The following is a 22,266-nucleotide window of genomic DNA, read 5'->3' on the forward strand; positions in this document are numbered from 1 at the left end:
CTAATAGCAGAGACATTGGCCTCATCACGAGTTGGATGGATTTCCCGCCGGCGGTAAGAGCGCGAAATTTCGGCAGATTTCCCCCCAGGTTAGAGCTGGGGGGAAATCAGCCGAAGCCGTGATTTGGCAGACCTTTAAATACGGTAGTAATAGCGCTACTGCCGCATTTAAGGGTTACCGCCAAACTCGTGATGAGGCCCATTGTGTGCGGGAGACTGAATGTGCTCCCTGGATCTGAAGGATGACTACCTACATGTCCCGACCTGGCAACCCCATCGGTCCTTTCTGAGGTTCAGGATCATGGGTTTTCACTTCCAATATAAGGTTCTACCATTTGGCCTCAATTCAACCCCCAAGGTCTTTACGAGACTGATGAAAACTGTTGCCGCCCTACTCGGGGCTCAGGGGCATCACATCTACCCATATCTAGATGAGAGGCTAGTCATGGCAAGGTCTCTGGAGGCAGTCCAGCATACTGCCTCCACCCTCATGGATACACTACACGAGCTGGGCTTTTCTGTCAATCTCAAGAAGTCACAATTGGTGCCCACGCAAAGTCTAACCTTCCTGGTCCTTATCTGGAATACAAGCTCCGAGAAGATTTCCCCTCAGCGGGCAAGATCACAGCCATCAGGAGTGCCACGGGGCATTTTCACAGCAGAGCAGTGACCTCGGCATGCTGGTACCAACACCTCTTGGGCATCATGGCGGCATGTCTCCTGGCAGTGCTGCATACAAGGTTCAAAATGAGGTGACTGCAGTTGCACTTCGCAGCATCCTGGAGCCAGGAGAGGGGTTCCCAGGCAGAGCAGGTCAGCATCCCACATCATCTCCACCAGGACCTAGTCTGATGGAGCACGGACAACAAACTGCGGATAGGCAGGCCCTTCAATTAACCAGCGCCTCAGGTCACCATCACCACAGACTCATCCCTAGAGGGCTGGGGAGCTACCTTGGGCAGCCACCGTGCCCATAGGGTATGGTTCCTTCAGGAGCAGTCGGCTCACATCAACTGGCTCAAGTTGATGGCCATCTGGCTGAAATTTCAACACTGAACAGCGCCGTGTAATGTTGTAAAGTTACAAAAAAAGCATGGAAATGCTTCTTTTTACATGTAAACGTGCATTTCCATTGAAACCAGTCCATGTTTATAGTCGATGGACTGGTTTCGAAGGAATTGCACTTTTACATGTACAATATAGGTTGTCGGGGCTTTTGCATTCGACGGTTTGTATTCAATGCATTTGTTTGTCGATCCTATTTTTTCAGCGTGATCACTATAAACCGTAGTACGTTAGTCACTACTGTGAGTAACTTATAATTTTGCAACCTAGGTGACTCTTTCCCTCTACATTCTACCCTCTGGTCCGACTCACTCTGCAGGCCACAACTTGGATGCTCTTATCTCTTCAGGCATCCACCTCTCTAATCCTCGCACTACTCCTCTCTCCTGGACTGACTCTTTTCTTCCCTCTTCTCACTTGCAACTTCCTGTCCCTCACAGCACTGCCATCTTCCTTCACGGTCTTTCGCCCTATGAAGTGAGTATCAGCTGCCGCCTTTGCCTCCACCTTCTTCCCTCCACCTACTCCTGTGGCTCACTCCCATCCTGACATAGCCCTTTCCAACCTTCACCCCTCCATCTAACACACTCTGGACATCCTTGCCCCTGTTAGGAGGATCCACCTGAAGCCTGCCACAAAGTGCAACTCTTGGTACAAACCCAGTGTGGCTGCTCTGAAACACAAGTGCAGAGTAGCTGAGCGGAAGTGGGGAGCTTCGGGGGCACCCTCTGACAAACTGGCCTGCCACCTGCTCCAAAGGCAATACAGACTCTCCATCTTCCCTAAGAAGGGGTCCACATTGAAGCCTGCATCTCTGCAGCCTCTAACAACACGGCTGAACTTTTCAAAATATGCAAGGAGCTGGGCAATCCTACTACAGTATCCTACTCTACGCCCGCAGGCCCTCTGCACGGCTCTGGCTTCTCATTTCATCACTAAATCCAAGGACATCCTGTCCGCACTGTCCACCACATCTCACTCTCCTCCCACGCCTCTCAGGCCCACCTTGGCTGCTCCCTCCTTTCCTTCTCTCCTGTTTCTTTCCGGTAGCACCTGAAGATGTTTCCATACCAGTCAGGCCTATGAAAGTTGCATCTAAATAGGTGACCCCCTGCTCCTCCGGAACCATCAAGGACGACATTGGTTCTCTTGATCCAGCCTTGGCTGATTTCTGCAATCACACTTTTGCCACTGGCACTTCCCCCTCTCTTCTCAAGCACTCACTTGTGCACCCCCTTCTAAAAAAAGCCTTCTGCCGACACCTCCATTTCGGCAAACTATCACCAGATCTCTATCACTCCTTTCCTGGGCAAACTCCTGGAGAAGTTGGCTATCTCCCAGCTAGCCCTTCACACTGAATCTGTTGGTTGTTTCGTTGACCATCAGTCTGGCTTCAGAGCAGCCAGAGGCACAGAAAGTGCTCTCCTGAGCACCCATGAAGATCTGCTCTTCAATATTGACTCTAGTTCTCCTTTTGTGTCCTCATTCCTCTGATTGTGACACGGTCAACCACAACATCCTGATTACTTGTCTCTGTGACCCTCGGTATCACAAATCAGGCTCTGGCTTGGCTGACCTCCTTCCTCCTGGACTGACCCTCCCTCCTTGGTTCCTTACTCTCCACCATTTCTCTCTCTTTATTTGGTGTCCCCCAGGGCTCTATCCTCTGCCCCTGGTTCTTCAATGTCTATCTGGCCCCTTTGGCCCTACTGATCTCTACCTTCACCTCTACCTTTCATTGTTATGCAGATGACACACAGCTCTTTTTCAGGCTACCCTCGGTCACCACCTCCTTCTCGCTCAGCCCTGACTGTCTATCCGCTATTCAGGCATGGTGCGCCTCTAACGATCTCTGCCTCAATGCTGGCAAGATTGAGATCCTTCTCATTGGGACCCCTGCTCCCGCTTTCCCTCTCTCACTCTAGCCACCCTCCTTGGGCCCTCTCCGCTCACCCTTTTGTGAGGCAAAAAACCTCTGACTCAACACTCTCCTTCTCTGTGCACATCATGGACGAAGCCAAGAAGGTCCACTTCCAGCTGTGTCTCCTCAAAGAAGTTCTCCCTTTTCTCACCTTCCCCCAGAGGCTCACTGTCTCCAGAGCTCTGGTTCTCTTTAGGCTGTACTACTGCAACAACCTCTTTCTCAGTTTGCCTACCTACACTCTTTGCCCTCTTCAACTCATGAAGAACAGGACCGCAAGACTAATCCTTGGCCTCAAGCCCAGGGACCGCATCTCTCCGGCCCTGAAATCTCCCCACTGGCTCCCAGTGACTGCAAGGATCAAGTTTAAGACCCTCTGCATCGTCCACAAGGCTTTTTGGACAGTGGTCGTTACTACCTTCAACTCTCACTTCCTAAGTACCTTCCTCCTAGAGCCCTTCGCTCGTCTACCACTAACTCTCTGCGGGTGAATTTTGGGTGAATCGCTTCTCCAAGCAGAGATTGGGTGGTAGAACTCTATCCTCTGCAGGTGCCTCCCACTGGAAGTGCCTCCCTGCCTCTCAAAGCCTTGAGCCGGACCTCCTTAAGTTCTGGAAACTCCACAGACCTACCCTTTCTCCTCTTTCTGGCTCCCTCTACCCTGCTAACCTTCCCTTGCTCCTGCTCCGTCTGCTGACTGGCCACCTGGTTGTCCTCTGAGTCAGTCATCCGGGACACAAGACGCCCCCTCCCCCATCCCCGACCAGTCCCCCTGCACTTGCCGCCTGGCACTACTTAGCACTGACTGCCTCCTGGCTAACCTTGTACTAGCGGGCTGAGATTGCCCCTTATAGTCCCATCCTCCCCAGCACTTTCCTCAGGGCCCTGCTTCTTTCTCTGGGTGCACTTCTCCCTTTACCCTCTCCCCTGCACTTCTTGTTGCTCACTTGCACGATCTCAATGACACATGGCCTAATAAGATCGTTGTCTTGTCCTCCCTCGCCTTATTGCGCCCTGAAACACTTGTGTATAGGCGCCAGATAAATAAATAAATAACTCAAAAAGTGTTCTGTAAAATATTAGAAGGAAAATGTCAAAATGTCCCCCGTCCCCAACCTAATAATTTGCCATTCTGGACCATCTAAAGTCATGGTTTGCTCACATCCTGGGGGCTGCCGCAGGATATGCAAGAAGTCTGACAATTTGCATCATGCTGCGCTAGTAAGAAGATGTGTCTATTTTTTGTCTAGTTTTTGTTTTTGTAAAGTGAACTAAAAATGACGCACTGTGAAAATTCTAGGGTCAGAACTCCTCACATGATTAAATCCTCACCCGTATCATCTGAAATTAGAATTCTTATCTCTGGGATCCGATTTTGCTGCAGGATTTCAACTCACATAGTGTAAATACTGTTATTAAACATAAAGCATATTTGATTGAAACTGCGCATTTGCTGTTCGCCTCTTATTCTGAAGGTCGGCGCCCCTAATTTTGATGAAGCAGGCAGCAGCGAAAATATTAAGAGTAATAATAAAGCAAAACCAGATTTGAAGATGCTTGTGATTTAAATAACATATCATAGCGGACCTGCCACGAATGTGCGGAAATGAAAAATAACAGTTAATTGAAGTCTGCGCCTCTGCGGGTGATGTGAAGTGGTTATTTTGTGCCATTTATTCTGTGTCACGATTAAAGGCCACATTCTTTGCTTGATGTTTTCCGTTATGCATATATCTTTGTTTGGACGTCGTTTCATTGCTTGCAACGTGTCTTGCAGGTTTTGGATATAGTGAGATCAAGCGTCCGGTCTGTTCTCCAGCGCATTTGGAAGGTCTCTGATGTGGAATGTTTACATTTATACCGCAGTTTTAATCGTGTGATGAATCGCCTCCTCTGGAGCCACGGCCAGGGCCTCTGGAACTGCTTTTGTAATTCAGGGTAAGCAAAACGTGTTTTCTATGTCAGTGATGGATGACCACGCAGTCTACTTGAATTATGCCACATCCTCCTTCATTGCTGAATGGTACTTAAATGGTTAACAAATGATGATTATGATAAGGCATTGGACCTATGTATAATCAGAAAAAGCATTTCCAACTGACCACTAAACATACATCTGCAGCCAGATGATGGCATATGAGTGTAGCATACATGCAATTTGCTTCTGTATCAGCAGGGATGTTCCAGTTCAGTACTTAACTCGATATCCCTCTTTCTCTCTGTTTGTCTGTCTCTCTTTTTTTTGGCCACTGTCAACATTGCACTAATTAGGCTAAAAGACCAGACTATGGGCATGGTCCATATACTCCTCGTTAGTAAATAAAATGATCCCACCGGCAAAGGCCCTTGACCAAAGTCCCCATTCCTACAATTAGGCTAAAGAACAAGGCCCACTGCCCATGGGCAAAGGAAAGGGGCCCAAGCCTCCCTTTTTTCCCTCTTCTTTCATTTCCAAGATAGATTCCCCCAGCAATTTCCTGATGTAACATACCCATAATCACATTTACCTCACGTTATTTTGCTGTATTAATCATTTCCATGGTTAAGTAGCAATGTCTGACTACTTATTGAAAATCCGTCCTGTGGTTTTCACAGTGTGTGCGTGTTTAAAGGAAGCACCCTTTTCTATGAGGGAAGATTAATAGCAATAGGCCAAACACCAAAATGCACCCTAAATTCTCCAGTTCAGAGGGGCCCTTGTCAAACTATTTCTTTAGAATATTTCATCCAGATCCGCCCAGCAAGTCAAAAGTTATTAGCAATGACATTTTAGGAAACGTCATGGCAAATTTGTTTTATCTTAACTAGAGGGTGGTGCATGTCACACTATAATAAATATACATCTATATCTCTTTAGAAGAAATGAGAGTGGTATACAACAACAGAGTAAACCAAAAAAGTTCCTTCAAAAGAATGACACCAAATTAGAAGAGAGGGCAAGAGGAAGAAACAAGAGGTGCAGAGAAAGAGGCTACCAGAAACATGTGAAACAAACACAGATGCTAACACGTTCACAGTAGATTTAAATATGCACAAAAGGTCAACAACAGTAGTGTAAGGGACTCAGATACCTCTTCCCTGACAAACAGCTAACATGTTCCAATTAAGCTCATCTTTTATTCCACGTTGCAATTTGGGATTAATGGATGTACTTCTGGATCTTTTCAAATTTTGAGAAAATTACATCTGCATAACATGTTTTCAGCATATATTCTTCCACATAGCATGTTTCTTGTTGAGTCCGTTCAATGTGCATTAGAGAGGTAGAAGCCTTATATGTTTAGCAACTCCACAAACTGAAAGCAATGTTATATGAGAGACATCTGTGGTTTGTGACAGGATTTATTTTGAATGTAGTCACTCCAGTTATTTTAAACCTATGTCTCATTTTGTGCCTTCAGTTAGGGGTGATCGGCTAATCACACAATTTACATCTGTGTTAAAGCTGATCACCAAAAATGTAATTGGTTCCAAAGCACAGCAACACATATTTCATTGCCTGATCTTCAATTGTTAACAAATTTACAAAATAATACGGATTCGATAATCAAACCTTCTGATAAAGGTGCACATGTTGTACTTTGGGGCACCAAAGAATATGTCTTTGAGGCACACACATATCAAAAGGATCACAATTATCACAAATGCTATCACTTTTACTAAAAGATCCAAGCATAGAATATAATCCTGCCTTAAGGCAGTGGTATTCAAATTTTTCATACCAAGCCCCCCTTGAGTACAAATATTGTTTCTGGGCCCCAAAGGATGTCCGTGGGGGGCCCAGGCTCTTTAAAATATAAACAGATTGTCTACTACTTATATTTTCAATTAACAGTTGTCACCTTAATCCTTTTTCTTAAATATTAAAAAGAGCCATCATAATCCCTTTTTTTAAAGTCTGTCCGACTACGGACATCCTTCTTCCCCTTTGTGCCCGTCCCGGGACCAGCCCCCAGTTTGAAGACTGCTGCTTTAAGAGAACTACTGCAATTTTGGCACACTCAAGGTCTATTTTACAAAGATGACTTTCAGTACTTATTTGTTAACCATCCCACAATTTCTAATTTCTTTTTGTTGCCAAAGATTCCTAAACATAAGGCGAATACACCATGTAGGCCAATAGTTAGTTCCATAGTCTCTTTATCAGAAACTATTTCTAGAGTGTGTCTAGTTTCCTAGGTTTTTATTTGCATACATTTGTTACCAGCCTCCTGTCATATGTGAAAGATACAGGAGAGATGTTTAACATACTTAATGATGCACCCTGGGAATGGTAACAGTAGATGTGTGTGTGTGTGTATGGTTATTTTTCATATTGATGGTCTAAAAGCAGCAGATTTGTTTCTAAGAAATCAATCAGCAACTGACAGAGAACACACCTAAATGCTACTTCAAATGATCAATTTTGTTCTGAGTCACAATCATTTTTTGTTCAACAATGCATTTTATTTATGCAAAACAAAGGGGGGTCTGGGAATCTCTCTACCAGCACGAACACAGCCCAATGACTTGTTCTTGGGTGAATAACCCCTGGGAGAGACTCTACCAAGACTTTAGCTCACTGTCCCTTTCACAGAGAAGAAATTTCCCTGCATATCAGCCTTTGTCCTGCCCAGGGGCAGTCCAGTGCCGAAATGCTAGGCAAGTCTCCTCTGAACAAGAGTACCATCAGTAACCCCATACACGTGTTTCAGCCTTGTTGGGCATCATCAGTGAGGTGAAACTGTTGCCTCTCTAAGAACAGTGAGCAAGGGGTCCACGTCTGGATCGCCCTGTTAACTTAGGGTGAAACCCAAAGTTAATTTATTCAAAACAAAGGGGGGTCTGGGAATCTCTCTACCAGCACGAACACAGCCCAATGACTTGTTCTTGGGTGAATAACCCCTGGGAGAAACTCTACCAAGTCTTTAGCTCACTGTCCCTTTCACAGAGAAGAAATTTCCCTGCATATCAGCCTTTGTCCTGCCCAGGGGCAGTCCAGTGCCGAAATGCTAGGCAATTCTCCTCTGAACAAGAGTACCATCAGTAACCCCATACACGTGTTTCAGCCTTGTTGGGCATCATCAGTGAGGTGAAACTGTTGCCTCTCTAAGAACAGTGAGCAAGGGGTCCACGTCTGAATCGCCCTGTTAACTTAGGGTGAAACCCAAAGTTAATTTATTCAAAACAAAGGGGGGTCTGAGAATCTCTCTACCAGCACGAACACAGCCCAATGACTTGTTCTTGGGTGAATAACCCCTGGGAGAGACTCTACCAAGTCTTTAGCTCACTGTCCCTTTCACAGAGAAGAAATTTCCCTGCATATCAGCCTTTGTCCTGCCCAGGGGCAGTCCAGTGCAGAAATGCTAGGCAATTCTCCTCTGAACAAGAGTACCATCAGTAACCCCATACACGTGTTTCAGCCTTGTTGGGCATCATCAGTGAGGTGAAACTGTTGCCTCTCTAAGAACAGTGTGCAAGGGGTCCACGTCTGGATCGCCCTGTTAACTTAGGGTGAAACCCAAAGTTAATTTATTCAAAACAAAGGGGGGTCTGGGAATCTCTCTACCAGCACGAACACAGCCCAATGACTTGTTCTTGGGTGAATAACCCCTGGGAGAGACTCTCCCAAGTCTTTAGCTCACTGTCCCTTTCACAGAGAAGAAATTTCCCTGCATATCAGCCTTTGTCCTGCCCAGGGGCAGTCCAGTGCCGAAATGCTAGGCAATTCTCCTCTGAACAAGAGTACCATCAGTAACCCCATACACGTGTTTCAGCCTTGTTGGGCATCATCAGTGAGGTGAAACTGTTGCCTCTCTAAGAACAGTGAGCAAGGGGTCCACGTCTGGATCGCCCTGTTAACTTAGGGTGAAACCCAAAGTTAATTTATTCAAAACAAAGGGGGGTCTGGGAATCTCTCTACCAGCACGAACACAGCCAAATGACTTGTTCTTGGGTGAATAACCCCTGGGAGAGACTCTACCAAGACTTTAGCTCACTGTCCCTTTCACAGAGAAGAAATTTCCCTGCATATCAGCCTTTGTCCTGCCCAGGGGCAGTCCAGTGCCGAAATGCTAGGCAAGTCTCCTCTGAACAAGAGTACCATCAGTAACCCCATACACGTGTTTCAGCCTTGTTGGGCATCATCAGTGAGGTGAAACTGTTGCCTCTCTAAGAACAGTGAGCAAGGGGTCCACGTCTGGATCGCCCTGTTAACTTAGGGTGAAACCCAAAGTTAATTTATTCAAAACAAAGGGGGGTCTGGGAATCTCTCTACCAGCACGAACACAGCCCAATGACTTGTTCTTGGGTGAATAACCCCTGGGAGAAACTCTACCAAGTCTTTAGCTCACTGTCCCTTTCACAGAGAAGAAATTTCCCTGCATATCAGCCTTTGTCCTGCCCAGGGGCAGTCCAGTGCCGAAATGCTAGGCAATTCTCCTCTGAACAAGAGTACCATCAGTAACCCCATACACGTGTTTCAGCCTTGTTGGGCATCATCAGTGAGGTGAAACTGTTGCCTCTCTAAGAACAGTGAGCAAGGGGTCCACGTCTGAATCGCCCTGTTAACTTAGGGTGAAACCCAAAGTTAATTTATTCAAAACAAAGGGGGGTCTGAGAATCTCTCTACCAGCACGAACACAGCCCAATGACTTGTTCTTGGGTGAATAACCCCTGGGAGAGACTCTACCAAGTCTTTAGCTCACTGTCCCTTTCACAGAGAAGAAATTTCCCTGCATATCAGCCTTTGTCCTGCCCAGGGGCAGTCCAGTGCAGAAATGCTAGGCAATTCTCCTCTGAACAAGAGTACCATCAGTAACCCCATACACGTGTTTCAGCCTTGTTGGGCATCATCAGTGAGGTGAAACTGTTGCCTCTCTAAGAACAGTGTGCAAGGGGTCCACGTCTGGATCGCCCTGTTAACTTAGGGTGAAACCCAAAGTTAATTTATTCAAAACAAAGGGGGGTCTGGGAATCTCTCTACCAGCACGAACACAGCCCAATGACTTGTTCTTGGGTGAATAACCCCTGGGAGAGACTCTCCCAAGTCTTTAGCTCACTGTCCCTTTCACAGAGAAGAAATTTCCCTGCATATCAGCCTTTGTCCTGCCCAGGGGCAGTCCAGTGCCGAAATGCTAGGCAATTCTCCTCTGAACAAGAGTACCATCAGTAACCCCATACACGTGTTTCAGCCTTGTTGGGCATCATCAGTGAGGTGAAACTGTTGCCTCTCTAAGAACAGTGAGCAAGGGGTCCACGTCTGGATCGCCCTGTTAACTTAGGGTGAAACCCAAAGTTAATTTATTCAAAACAAAGGGGGGTCTGGGAATCTCTCTACCAGCACGAACACAGCCCAATGACTTGTTCTTGGGTGAATAACCCCTGGGAGAGACTCTACCAAGTCTTTAGCTCACTGTCCCTTTCACAGAGAAGAAATTTCCCTGCATATCAGCCTTTGTCCTGCCCAGGGGCAGTCCAGTGCCGAAATGCTAGGCAATTCTCCTCTGAACAAGAGTACCATCAGTAACCCCATACACGTGTTTCAGCCTTGTTGGGCATCATCAGTGAGGTGAAACTGTTGCCTCTCTAAGAACAGTGAGCAAGGGGTCCACGTCTGAATCGCCCTGTTAACTTAGGGTGAAACCCAAAGTTAATTTATTCAAAACAAAGGGGGGTCTGGGAATCTCTCTACCAGCACGAACACAGCCCAATGACTTGTTCTTGGGTGAATAACCCCTGGGAGAGACTCTACCAAGTCTTTAGCTCACTGTCCCTTTCACAGAGAAGAAATTTCCCTGCATATCAGCCTTTGTCCTGCCCAGGGGCAGTCCAGTGCCGAAATGCTAGGCAATTCTCCTCTGAACAAGAGTACCATCGGTAACCCCATACACGTGTTTCAGCCTTGTTGGGCATCCTCAGTGAGGTGAAACTGTTGCCTCTCTAAGAACAGTGAGCAAGGGGTCCACTTCTGGATCGCCCTGTTAACTTAGGGTGAAACCCAAAGTTAATTTATTCAAAACAAAGGGGGGTCTGGGAATCTCTCTACCAGCACGAACACAGCCCAAATGACTTGTTCTTGGGTGAATAACCCCTGGGAGAGACTCTACCAAGTCTTTAGCTCACTGTCCCTTTCACAGAGAAGACATTTCCCTGCATATCAGCCTTTGTCCTGCCCAGGGGCAGTCCAGTGCCGAAAATGCTAGGCAATTCTCCTCTGAACAAGAGTACCATCAGTAACCCCATACACGTGTTTCAGCCTTGTTGGGCATCATCAGTGAGGTGAAACTGTTGCCTCTCTAAGAACAGTGAGCAAGGGGTCCACGTCTGGATCGCATTTTATTTATGAGCGGTATGGCAATAGGGACTCAGTTCTCTCTTAGGCACATTTTTGAATGGGTTACTGAGAAGATAGCTATGTTCTCAATAATGCAAGGAACATTTGGAATGAGAACATTGTGATGTGGCTTTGCTATATTGATGATCTATTTATTTTGTGGCAAAGTCTGGAGATGACGTTGGAGAAATATTTTTTGAATTATAGAAACAAACAAATAGAATTTTTAGATCTGTTGGGAATGGTAAACATAATCAGATCCAGACCAACATGACTCATAAAGAGACATCTGACAATTCCATTCTACTTGACTCCTCTTTGCTCCCATCCTATAATATTAGGAATAGTCGTTTTGTCAAGTTTTTAAGAGCTAGAAGAAATTGTTCTTTGGAAATTGACTTTTGGCTCACCAGTGAAGACACAGGTTTACATTTTAGGGAGATTGGTTATTCCTCTAAGATAAAACCTCTAAGTTTCCAATAAATTATTTATCAATATATAAGGAGAATCAAGATGGTCATAAAAGAAAGATTGGACTTTTAACCATGTACAGGTACAATCTGCTAAGCACAGGGGCATTCTTGATACACTTTGTCATGTTTCACACCCCCCCTCCCCTGCACTTGTGCCATCTCAATGTCACCTGGCCTAGTAAGATCGTTGTCTCTGTCTTCCCTCTGTTACCTTCCCTTGCCTCGCTGCGCCTTGAAATACTTGTGTATAGGTGTTTTATAAATGCCATATCAAAATCATATCAAACAACATCATATCATATCATACCATGTTTTGTGTGAGTATAAACCTTTACTGTCAGTATTGAGTAATAAGACACAAATGTGTTACAAGCATGGCACAAATCTTAGTCACATTCTTACAAGATTATAAACCGGTTGGACATACTAGTTGGTTCTTTTCAGTTTTTGCAAAGAAGTCCTTTAGACTTCTTTCTTTGAAATTGAGCGAGTCAAATGGAAACATTTTATTACAGACAAATTGAATTTCACACCGATTTGTGGTATATAGCCTCATATGTCCATTCCCAAAATTAAATATATGCAGCACGGTACAAAAAAAACAAAATACAGATCTTGGAACATATCAAATATGGTTAGGATTATCCTGTGTCAATGCATTTTTTAGAACATCATAATAAAGATGGTAGTCTCCTTAACAGAGGGGTAGACAGGGTAGGGTCTGAGTGGGCAAGGCACACCCAAAATGTGTAAATGCCCACTCAGCAGTGCTGTGTGGGCATTTACAGATGTTAATGCACTGCAGTGAACTCAACTGCATTAGCTTCAGGCCCCACTTGCTAGTAAATTCTGGTTACGCCTCTGCTCCTTAAATGAGTAAGACTCAGTAAGGTCAAGCAACATCCTCTCAGGGGCAAGCAAGAACTAATGCTGAGAGAATTGGAAGCTAGATTGATTATTAGTTTCAGTTACAAAATCCATTTGGTGTAAATATCGCAAAACGTGATCATGTTTTTTAGTAAAATTATTTATGCAAGGATGTAATATTAGACTTTTAAGTATAATGCTTCTTTACTGAATATTCTTCATCTGAATTTAGACTGGCTTACAATGATTTTACATGGAAATGTTGTTAACATTATATTTCATTATCGTTGTTATATTTGCAATCTGTGGGGCTCTGCCATTCAGTAGACAATAAGAGTGAATATATGAGAGATATTTAGAATCCGGGAGACTTAGACCAGTATAGATTTCCTGAAGGTCAACAAGCCAGTAATACTACAGTTCTCTGGAGGGAGTGGATTTCAATGCTTAATCACATGGGTAGAACAGGCTCGTCCCAGAACTGATGTCTGCTTAAAGCAGGGGGTGAAGCGAGGAAGGGTTGTTCAGGATCTCAGGTCATGTGAGCGGCTGTATTTAAACATCTGATTATTGCTATAGAGAGGGCATCAAGCATGGAAACCCTTATGGACTGGTAAGAGGAGCTTAAATACTATCCTGGTCTTCGCAGGGGGGACCAAGTGAAAGTACACCTTTTTCTGGAGTTACCACTTCACTGTCAGAATGTTCACAAAACTACTGAAGAGATTTACACTAAACCAAAAAAGAATCCCTGTACTGCTTTGTCCCTAACTTGTTTCTTATTTGGCGCAAATCAGTCCAGTGGTTTGCACTGTCCACCGGTTCAAAATATGCCCTTTTCTACCTCTAGGAAAATGAACGGATGTAGGTCAAAAACATTCAATGCTCAATACCTTTTGAAACATTGGATGCATTTTCTCTAACATTTCCGGTTTGAAGGTGCCGTTGTGAGACATTTTTTGGAAAATGTCAGCCAGTTCCATACAGCAAGTCAAAACTTATTTGTAATAGACTTTTGAGAAAAGTCAAAGCAAATTGGTTTTATCTTAACTATAGCGCGGCAATCACTATGCACACTGAGGGCATCACAGTTGACATCAATGACATCAATGAAACTAGATCACACTGATAAAAGCTAAGGCCTAATACCTAATTTCCAGAGGTATGTAAGTTCAAGCCCTAAAACCTTTCAAGCCACCCAATGTAGGCTCTCGCAACTTTACCACCAAAGCAGGTTTGTGGTCCACTAGCCATGGCCTGTGGCCATGACCACTGCCCACACTGCCTGGCTTTCGTCCAAGCCACAGGCCCCACCAGGCCATCCAAATGAGCCATTCTGGGTAATGCCGTATGATTTATAGGTGACTCGTACTTGCAGCAGGAGCCAGTGCAGTTTGATGAGGGTCGGGATGAGGTGGTTGAATGTGCAGAGTTGTTTGAGTTATGGTGCATAATGTAGGACCCATCTCATGGGTGCAAGGGTGGTCGCCGGAAAACCTTAGTGAGGGAATTGTCACCAGCCAGGTGGGCGAGGACCAATGCTTGGACAGTAGATCTGAAGCTGTCTGCTGGGATGAATGACTTGATTTTCCCCAGGAGAGAAAATTAGTTTGAGCCGCTTGTGTCTTCCTTGCTATATCCTCCTTAATGATGAGATGTCTGTCGATATAAAACCTCAGGGACTTGGCTCAGGTGGTCCGCTGGTGTGTGATGCCCTCAATGGTCATAGCAGAGAGCTAGGTCTGAATGTCAGGATGTTCTGTGTTGTTGGTTAGCAGTAGGACTTAGGCTTTGGAGGGGTTGAGCTTCAAGTATGCGCTGGACATCCAGTACTGGATCAATGTGTGGCAGGCCTTAAACCTCCAGATGGGATCGATGGAGGCTATCCCGAGGCAGAGCTGTGCGTCATCTGTGTTTTGGTGGATGTTGATGTTGTGTGGAGCCAGTAGAGTTTTGAGCAGTTCCAAGTAAAAGCTGAAGATCAAAGATCAGGAGGGAGAGGATGGATACTTGTAGGCTTCCACAGATGATGGATAGAGTTGGTGATCTGGCAGAATTCATTTGAACGAATTGCTGGCCCTTAGCAAGGTAGGATGTGAAATATATATGTTTGACATATGTCTTGAAATAAAGAGAATTTCTTTACTGACGGGCAGTTTCTTGTGATAATATGAGGTGCTCTCACCTCTGTGATGTCATCATGTGCTCTTCTTTCCATTGATGTCATTGATGATGTAATACGTGTTATCATAAGTGGTGTGATTTGTGATGTCATCAGTATGCTCATGGGCAGCACAACAGGTTTAATGGGACCAGGATTCCAAAACTTACCACATTTTAGGGGTTTTGTTACGTTAAACCACCACCTTAACGTCACTTCAACTGAAGTGTTTCCACTGAATGCCAAGGGTCTTCTTATGCTACATCTCACCCCACTGGTATCATTAAAGTTGTATTCTTATAATTTCCTCACAGATGTCAAAATCAATATGATTAGTATGTTTCTAATCTAAGCACCATTTAAGTTTTCCCCACTAAGGGTTTGTGGCGTACTGACCATGGTCATTAGGCACTTAGTTATAATGAGGAACTGGAACAAGTGTGTCTGTGATATTGCATTTTTTAGCATACATTTTGAAAAGAGTTTTTGTGACCAGCCACATGTACTCGCAAGATTTTACTGCAAGACTTTTTCAGAGGTTTTTTTATTTCCTCCTCTTTGATTTCCATGAAAATCCTCACTTAGGCAATGTACCATGGACGATATACAGGTTTTCTTGGGTTCAAACTGTTCAGGTTTTCAGAAACTACTGGGCGGACATACACTATACCATCAAAAGGCATTTCTGGACCGCTTTGTGACCAGCTTGTTTCTTATTTGGTTCAAATAAATCCAGTGGTTTTTGCTGTGACCTTGTTTAATTAACATTTTTAACTATTGGAAATCCAAAGTAATTGGTAAAAAAACAAAATCTTTTTATGATTTTTAAATTGCTGGACCAATGTACACTATATTGTGAGCCCAGGCTAGGAAACATCTTTGAAACATTTCTGACGGATAAATCGAGACAAATGGTTTAAGCAATACAATTTATCAAAGTTAGTTAGTAGTAGTTTGAAGACATAGCAGTTCAAATACTTCCTCAGTAGTTAGCTTCTTGTTCAAGCCAGAGCAGTGGGGAACTCTGCTGGTGCAATGTGGCAGCAAACTGATTTCATGAAGTAGCATTTTGAAGATGCAGTGAGAGTGCCAAAAGTAGTATTGCCAGTTCCGAATGGTTTGAAGGATTTTAATGCAGTCAACTCTGGCTCGAGGTTGATGCAAAGCAGCAGAACACAGGAATCCAGCTGCTTTGACTTCTCTGGTGCTGCTAGTCCAAATCCAGGAGCGCTGGGGACAAGGTGAGCCTGTTTTTCTCAATTCCAATCCAGGGAGCGTAGCTGGCACCTGCAGCCGTCCTTTACCTCCATTGAGGAGCCTGGGTACTGGTTCAGCTGGCAGAGTGCAGACCTTGGTCTGTCATAGTTGACAGAGCTCTCTGCTGCCTTGGAGCCACTCTATCTTCACCTCACAAATGGAGGACTTTCGAATGGACTGCACTCCTAATAAAGGTCCCAATAATTCTTCTTATCTTGATATGAGTCCAAAATTAGTTAAGGATAGAGTGGGAGACCCCCCTACCTATAAAGGTGAAAGTGCATGGGCGATTTGATAAATGCGAGCCTGCAGTAAGGGATACAATCTTCATTGCTGTTACAAGTGACCCTTGCGTTCTTGCATCATATCTGGGGTGCTTTGTCTTGCATGAAATGCAGTGGACAGGAAGGAGAGAGAGACACACACAAAAGCAAGATGATGAAACCTTCCCTCAGTTCCCTTCAGCTCTTTCTGGCTACTCTAACTCCACCCCCTTCACAAGCCTGCAGCTTCAAAGGCCTTCTGGCATGCAATACCCTCGTGCAAGGCTTTGAAGCATGCTTACCAGGATATCTCCCGTTGAAAATGTTCTGGGCTTGAGGAGAGGCGTTATCCAACCTCCCTGAAAATAAAAAGACACAGCCTTCCTCCTTATTTTCTTGATTACTGAAGCCAAGACAGATAGTCCATGAATCCAGATAGCCTTTCTATAGCTAATTTGAGATGACAGGGTTGACATGAGGCTGATATCAATTTTGCTGAAGCCAAGACAGGTAGTCTGGTCGTGAATTCACATAGCCTTCCCATGGCTAACTTGAGCTAACAGAGTTGACATGAGTATGATAGTGCATACAGTTATCAAAGCCACATCAAATCACTACAAGTCACTATACCAACCAGGGATGCCTTAATCTTAGAGAGTTCACTGGCACAAAAGGTATACCCCCACAAATATCATGTTTTTGGATCAGATATGCAGCAGTTAAACAGTGCAGTAACCTTGTGTCAAAGCAGCTGTCAAACACGGCACATGAGACCTCAGAACCTGTTCTGTGCCACAGAAGGAAAGGTGCTGCAGATCAGGAGATTGATGTAGCAGGGCACCCTTTCTGAGATGGATTACCCCACATAATGTTCTTATTTAATACAAATAAAAAAGCCAGGGCTTCAATACCATCATGGAAATCCCTCAAACACATCTTAGTTGTACAGTGTATTAAACAACACACCAAAACATGAGACACACTTATTCTAATGTTCACCTACAAAATACATACCACAAAACAAGATTGCGTGAAGAAAATAGATTTGTAATTGGATGTCACAGTTGCACGGAAATTAGAACACCTTGAACATCCCCACATTCCATACCCAAAATACAGCCTTTAGAGCCACCCGCAGCATTTTTTATTGCCACTCCCAAAAGGATCTTGTAACTAAATTCAAAAACACACCAATAACAGTGAATCCTCAAACCCAGCCCTCCCAGCACTCACTCACACATAGCTGTCAAGTTTCCCAGTTCCATGCCTGACACCTCGAGCCGGTCTTGGGTTTTCACATTGCATACTAAAACATATCGGCCAATGCTTACAATAGGAAAAATGAAACTCCAAGTCCCATCATGCAGTGGCAAAAAAACAACTGACTCGAGGTGTCACACATGGAACTTGGAAACCGGACAGCTATGCTCACATTCCAACCTAACAGGTCATCACATAAATACATTTAATGCACTAATGTGCAATTTCATAAAACATACTTTACATTTGTACTGAATACCAAATAACACACTGAAACACGCCACGCAACCTACTAAATATGCAATTATGAAAAAGCATGCATCGCAGTCCAACTGTCTATTTCAAAAGGCACAAATCATCACGTGCATTAAACCCATTTTTCATTAAACACCCACTGACAAAGCTGTTACCTTATCACAAGGAATCCCCATAGCCAACTCTCCACACTGATTCACACACCACTCACACACATCACTTACAATAATCTCTTCGACCAACAAGCACTTTCACTTATTAAAACACACACCAAAACAACTACGTTTAAATTACTACTGTGCCATTTTTAAACTATTAGCAACATATCAAAAACAAATACTGCTACATCCCAAAATGCAAATATCTCCTTAGCGATCCACCTTCATGTGCACCCCAATGTGCCAACGTTAATGAAAACCTTGAAGCCCAAAATATTGCAAAGACCCAATGTACTGCAATGGATTCCACATCCTTATTAAATGATACTTTTATATACAATTCAATATTTCAATATAAGCATACACAATGGAAAAATAATACAACCCCCAACTTGTGTTTTCCAGATATACCTGTATTGGCAAGTGCCCTTGGAAAAAGTCAGGCTCACCATAACACACCTTACCCTTCCACATCCATAGCAAAAACAGGCTTGATGCCACATAGACTTTGCGATTATTACATCCCACCAACAACAGGAAACAACAACCAACCCCACTTCTACCCCTGAAAGATATGAATCTGTGCCCCCTAACAGCCCATAATACACACTCAGATTACTGAAATATACATAGTAAGACAAATAATCTTACTAACAGCCCCATAATACACCCTCAGATAACTCCTACATCCACAATAAGACAAATAAATCTTGCAGAAAACATTCACATGCAGAGACAGGCACACAAACAATTGCCGAACTCGTAGGCATATATTTATTTGTATTTATATATATGTTATTATATTGGTTTAGCAAAAGCTTTATTCATAAAATACATACAATTCATACTGAAATACAAAAGTACATAATTGCATTAAGTCATTCATTCTTACTATTAAAATGTTAAAATAGGTAGTAGAAAAAACATTCATAATAATATAATGCTAGCACAAAAACCCTTAGTTCAAAAGTTAATATTCCATCCTTTGTCACTCATAATTGGGAGAACCTACTCGTAAGCATAAACATAAACAAGATATTGGTACCACACTCCAACCGAGGTACATCATTTGCTCACCCAACATTATGCACAGTACCAGAATTGTCACCTACAGGTTTGGTTTATAATCTCAACCAATCTTATAGTTGCATGCATGAACAATTTATCATCATCTTGCTACCTAGCACCATTTGATTGTAGTTCACCCAATAACTTGTAGCATACTTTTATAAAATGGACTGTTGCCAGATAAGTACTCTGTCGTTCTTCATTTAGTAATCCACCCCATAATGACCCATCATCTATTATCTGTATGTCTGTATGAAATCTTCTTAAAAGTTTGTTATGTATGTCAAGGATACATTGGCAGAATAGGGGCAAATGTTTCACATTTTCCATTATCCCTGGAATTTTAAATATACGTTCATTACTGGGTGTACCCCTTCTTGGACCCCAAAGGTACACAATTGGTTAATTATGAAGAGCATAAAAACCTGTAGATATATGTAGGACTAACTGGGCACATCAGGTAACCAGGAAGTGTGTCAGAACGTAGCATGGTGTTTCTGTAGTCCTTCAAGGAGCTATATTGAGCTAGCTTGACACACTGCTTTATCCATTCAAATTCTCGAACTTTCCATTTGACTCGCAAGTAATTGAATATTATCTGCTCCCTATTAGCTCCTATTTCTGTTAAAACATTCATAGACTCATTATGAACAGGGTTTTAAGTATTGGAGCTCTTATTATTTAACATCATTCCTAGCTCTTTATTATAGTGATGCTTCTGGGGGATTTCATATTTTGTGTAAAGTCCTATGTTCCCTTAATGAGGCATAGGAGTGGATTGATTCAATACCTAATTCTGTATTTATGGCTGTCATGGGAACACAGTTTGGAAGGTTTCTCGTATATGATGCTTTATATATGGTCAAGATCTTTTTCTTGGGTAAGTCCATTATTTCTAATCCGCATCAGAAGAATGTTTAGTTTCTAATAGTTGATAAGCGGTATTAAAGTGTACTTACAATGTTTGGCTTAAATTGTTTTGAGTTGTGCCACCAAGGCTGACAATTTCCCTAAAAGCCTTGTTTTTGTATCTATGGTGTTAATGGTGTTATTAATCGTATACCCTAGGTACACAATGGAATTTCCACCTTGAATTTCTTCACCATCTATATACCAGCTTGCTCCAATCTTTCACTTTGTAAAGACCAATTACAGCTGTCGTCTTGGTGTTAAACCTTAAATTATGGATGGTGAGATATTTCACCATTTTTGAAAAGCCTCCATGCAAGCAAGTGCTGGTCCGTTCGAAGATTACCACGTCCTTGCAAATGCCAGATAGCTGAGATGTAGGTGCCCAATTGTGGGCGGAAAAGATCTTATAGAGTCTACCTCCTACATCACTCATATACAGATTAAACAGGCAAGGAGCTAATATGCAGCCTTACCGCAAGCCCACTCTGGTGATAATTTCTTCTGTGTATGAACCTCCCATATTAGTTCTAATCTGGACTGAGATATCAGAATATAAGAGCATTCTTATTTTTACTAGTCTCTACGAAATAGTCATACACCACAGTTTATTCCATAATCAATGGCTATCGACTCCATCAAAGACTATATATATATATATATATATATATATATATAAAGTCTGCGTATAAAATTTGACCCAATAGTTTTAATATGAGGCCTTTCAAGTCTTTCCCCATGCCCTTCCTGAACCCAGTTTGATAAATTGATGGCATGTTTGCCTCCCTGGCCCACCTAACCAAATCATCCAGGACCAGGGAGGCAAAGATCTTGCTGGAAGAATCCCAGAAGGCGATTGGGCGAAAATTCCCAGGTAGATTTGAGTCACCCTTCTTGGAAAAGGGGATTTCATAACTTTAATGCCATGACTTAGGTAGTCTATTCTCTTGAAGGATGTTTAGATAGATGGATTGGAGCCATTGAGCCCATAATTTCGGTTGTCTCCATTGCATTAGACAGGCTATCTGGTCCCGGGGCCCTTGAATCTTTACTCTTGATGTTCTTTCTTTCCACATCCTTCGTCGTAAAGAAATCTCACCATGATGGTAAATACTTGGTAGAGAGGGCCTTAGAGAAGATGCTTCTATAATGGTGTACCCATGTGATTTCTGCAAGGGGATTAATGTGTGCTGTGTTACTCTTTGCTGCCAAATTGTTTACATAGTCCCAACATGTTTGAATGGTTTTTTTTTGCAGATTACTGGCAATATATTGGCTCCATCTCTCAGATTCCTGGTGACCTTATGATGCTTAATCCAATTCTTATGTTTTTGTTTAAGCTTCCTTATTTTTTCCAAGACTGCATCTAATGGCAATTGTTTATCTTACTTGATCACTGTAATTTCTTTTCTTCGTGACCATTTCTTCATTGCTGTTTTGCAATCAAAGCTATGTGCTCTCATTGTCGAAGTCTGTGCTGAACACTCTTTTAGAAGCCATTTCAAATTTGGGTTATAATTGGCCACGGAAGACTTTTCCGAAGTCACTCTATCCACTTTGTTGTGGATCAAATACTGTAATCTGTCTAAATTTACAACACTACTTCGTAGGTTGTTACTCAACTGGAGGTTGACTTTCAGATTCACGAGGCACCATCATAAGCATTGCTAAACAGGAATGATCACTTTTAGATGTTTCTTGTATTGGTAGTGAAACTATTCTGTTGAACGAAGTCTTGGATCTATAGATGTAATTGATTGCTGAATGACACTTGCACCTTCTCCTTGTGAGCTGGGCTAGGATATCCCCCTTCACATTACTATTTAGTTTTGTTAGGTTCCAGTTATCCATCAGATATACCCAAGCTGTGACCTGTTTGTTCCAGTGGTTATTTAAAAATTGGATTAACCTTGCACCCATCTAAGTCGTCTATATCAGGTCCCTGGCAATTCAAATCACCAGCAATGATTATGCCATCTACGTTCCATGAAGAAAAGAACATTTAAGGCTTCACATACCTTTCCTTCATTTGTTTTTATCAGGATTCCAGGAGGCATTTACTAGAAGGAGATGGTAAGCGTATTTTTCAAGGCTTATAGCCAAAATAAATGTGCCATTTGTTTGGCATTCTTTGATTTTCAGACCCCAGATGTTTTTTTACACCGATTTGATAAATTGGGTATCCTTCAAATCCTGGGGGAGTCTACAACCACACTTTATGTAATTAGATGATGTTGTATTTTGCAATGTCTACTGGCTTGGTGTCGTTAGTAAGAAAGTTATGGAAGACTCGAGA

General features: G+C 43.2%; 1 protein-coding gene across 4 annotated transcripts in view; it reads left to right on the forward strand.

The window, feature by feature from the left end:
* Nucleotides 1-22,266, forward strand: part of TTLL7 (tubulin tyrosine ligase like 7) — a 2,250,822-nt gene that overhangs the window by 2,045,941 nt on the left and 182,615 nt on the right. For all 4 annotated transcript variants that reach the window (XM_069641609.1, XM_069641612.1, XM_069641610.1 and 1 more), the window contains one exon: nucleotides 4,763-4,923. In XM_069641609.1, coding sequence (XP_069497710.1) covers nucleotides 4,763-4,923 — 161 coding nt within the window. The remainder of the gene's footprint in view (nucleotides 1-4,762; nucleotides 4,924-22,266) is intronic.

Source organism: Ambystoma mexicanum, chromosome 1q (assembly GCF_040938575.1).
Source record: "Ambystoma mexicanum isolate Mex_15411 chromosome 1q, UKY_AmexF1_1, whole genome shotgun sequence".
Lineage (NCBI taxonomy): Eukaryota > Metazoa > Chordata > Amphibia > Caudata > Ambystomatidae > Ambystoma > Ambystoma mexicanum.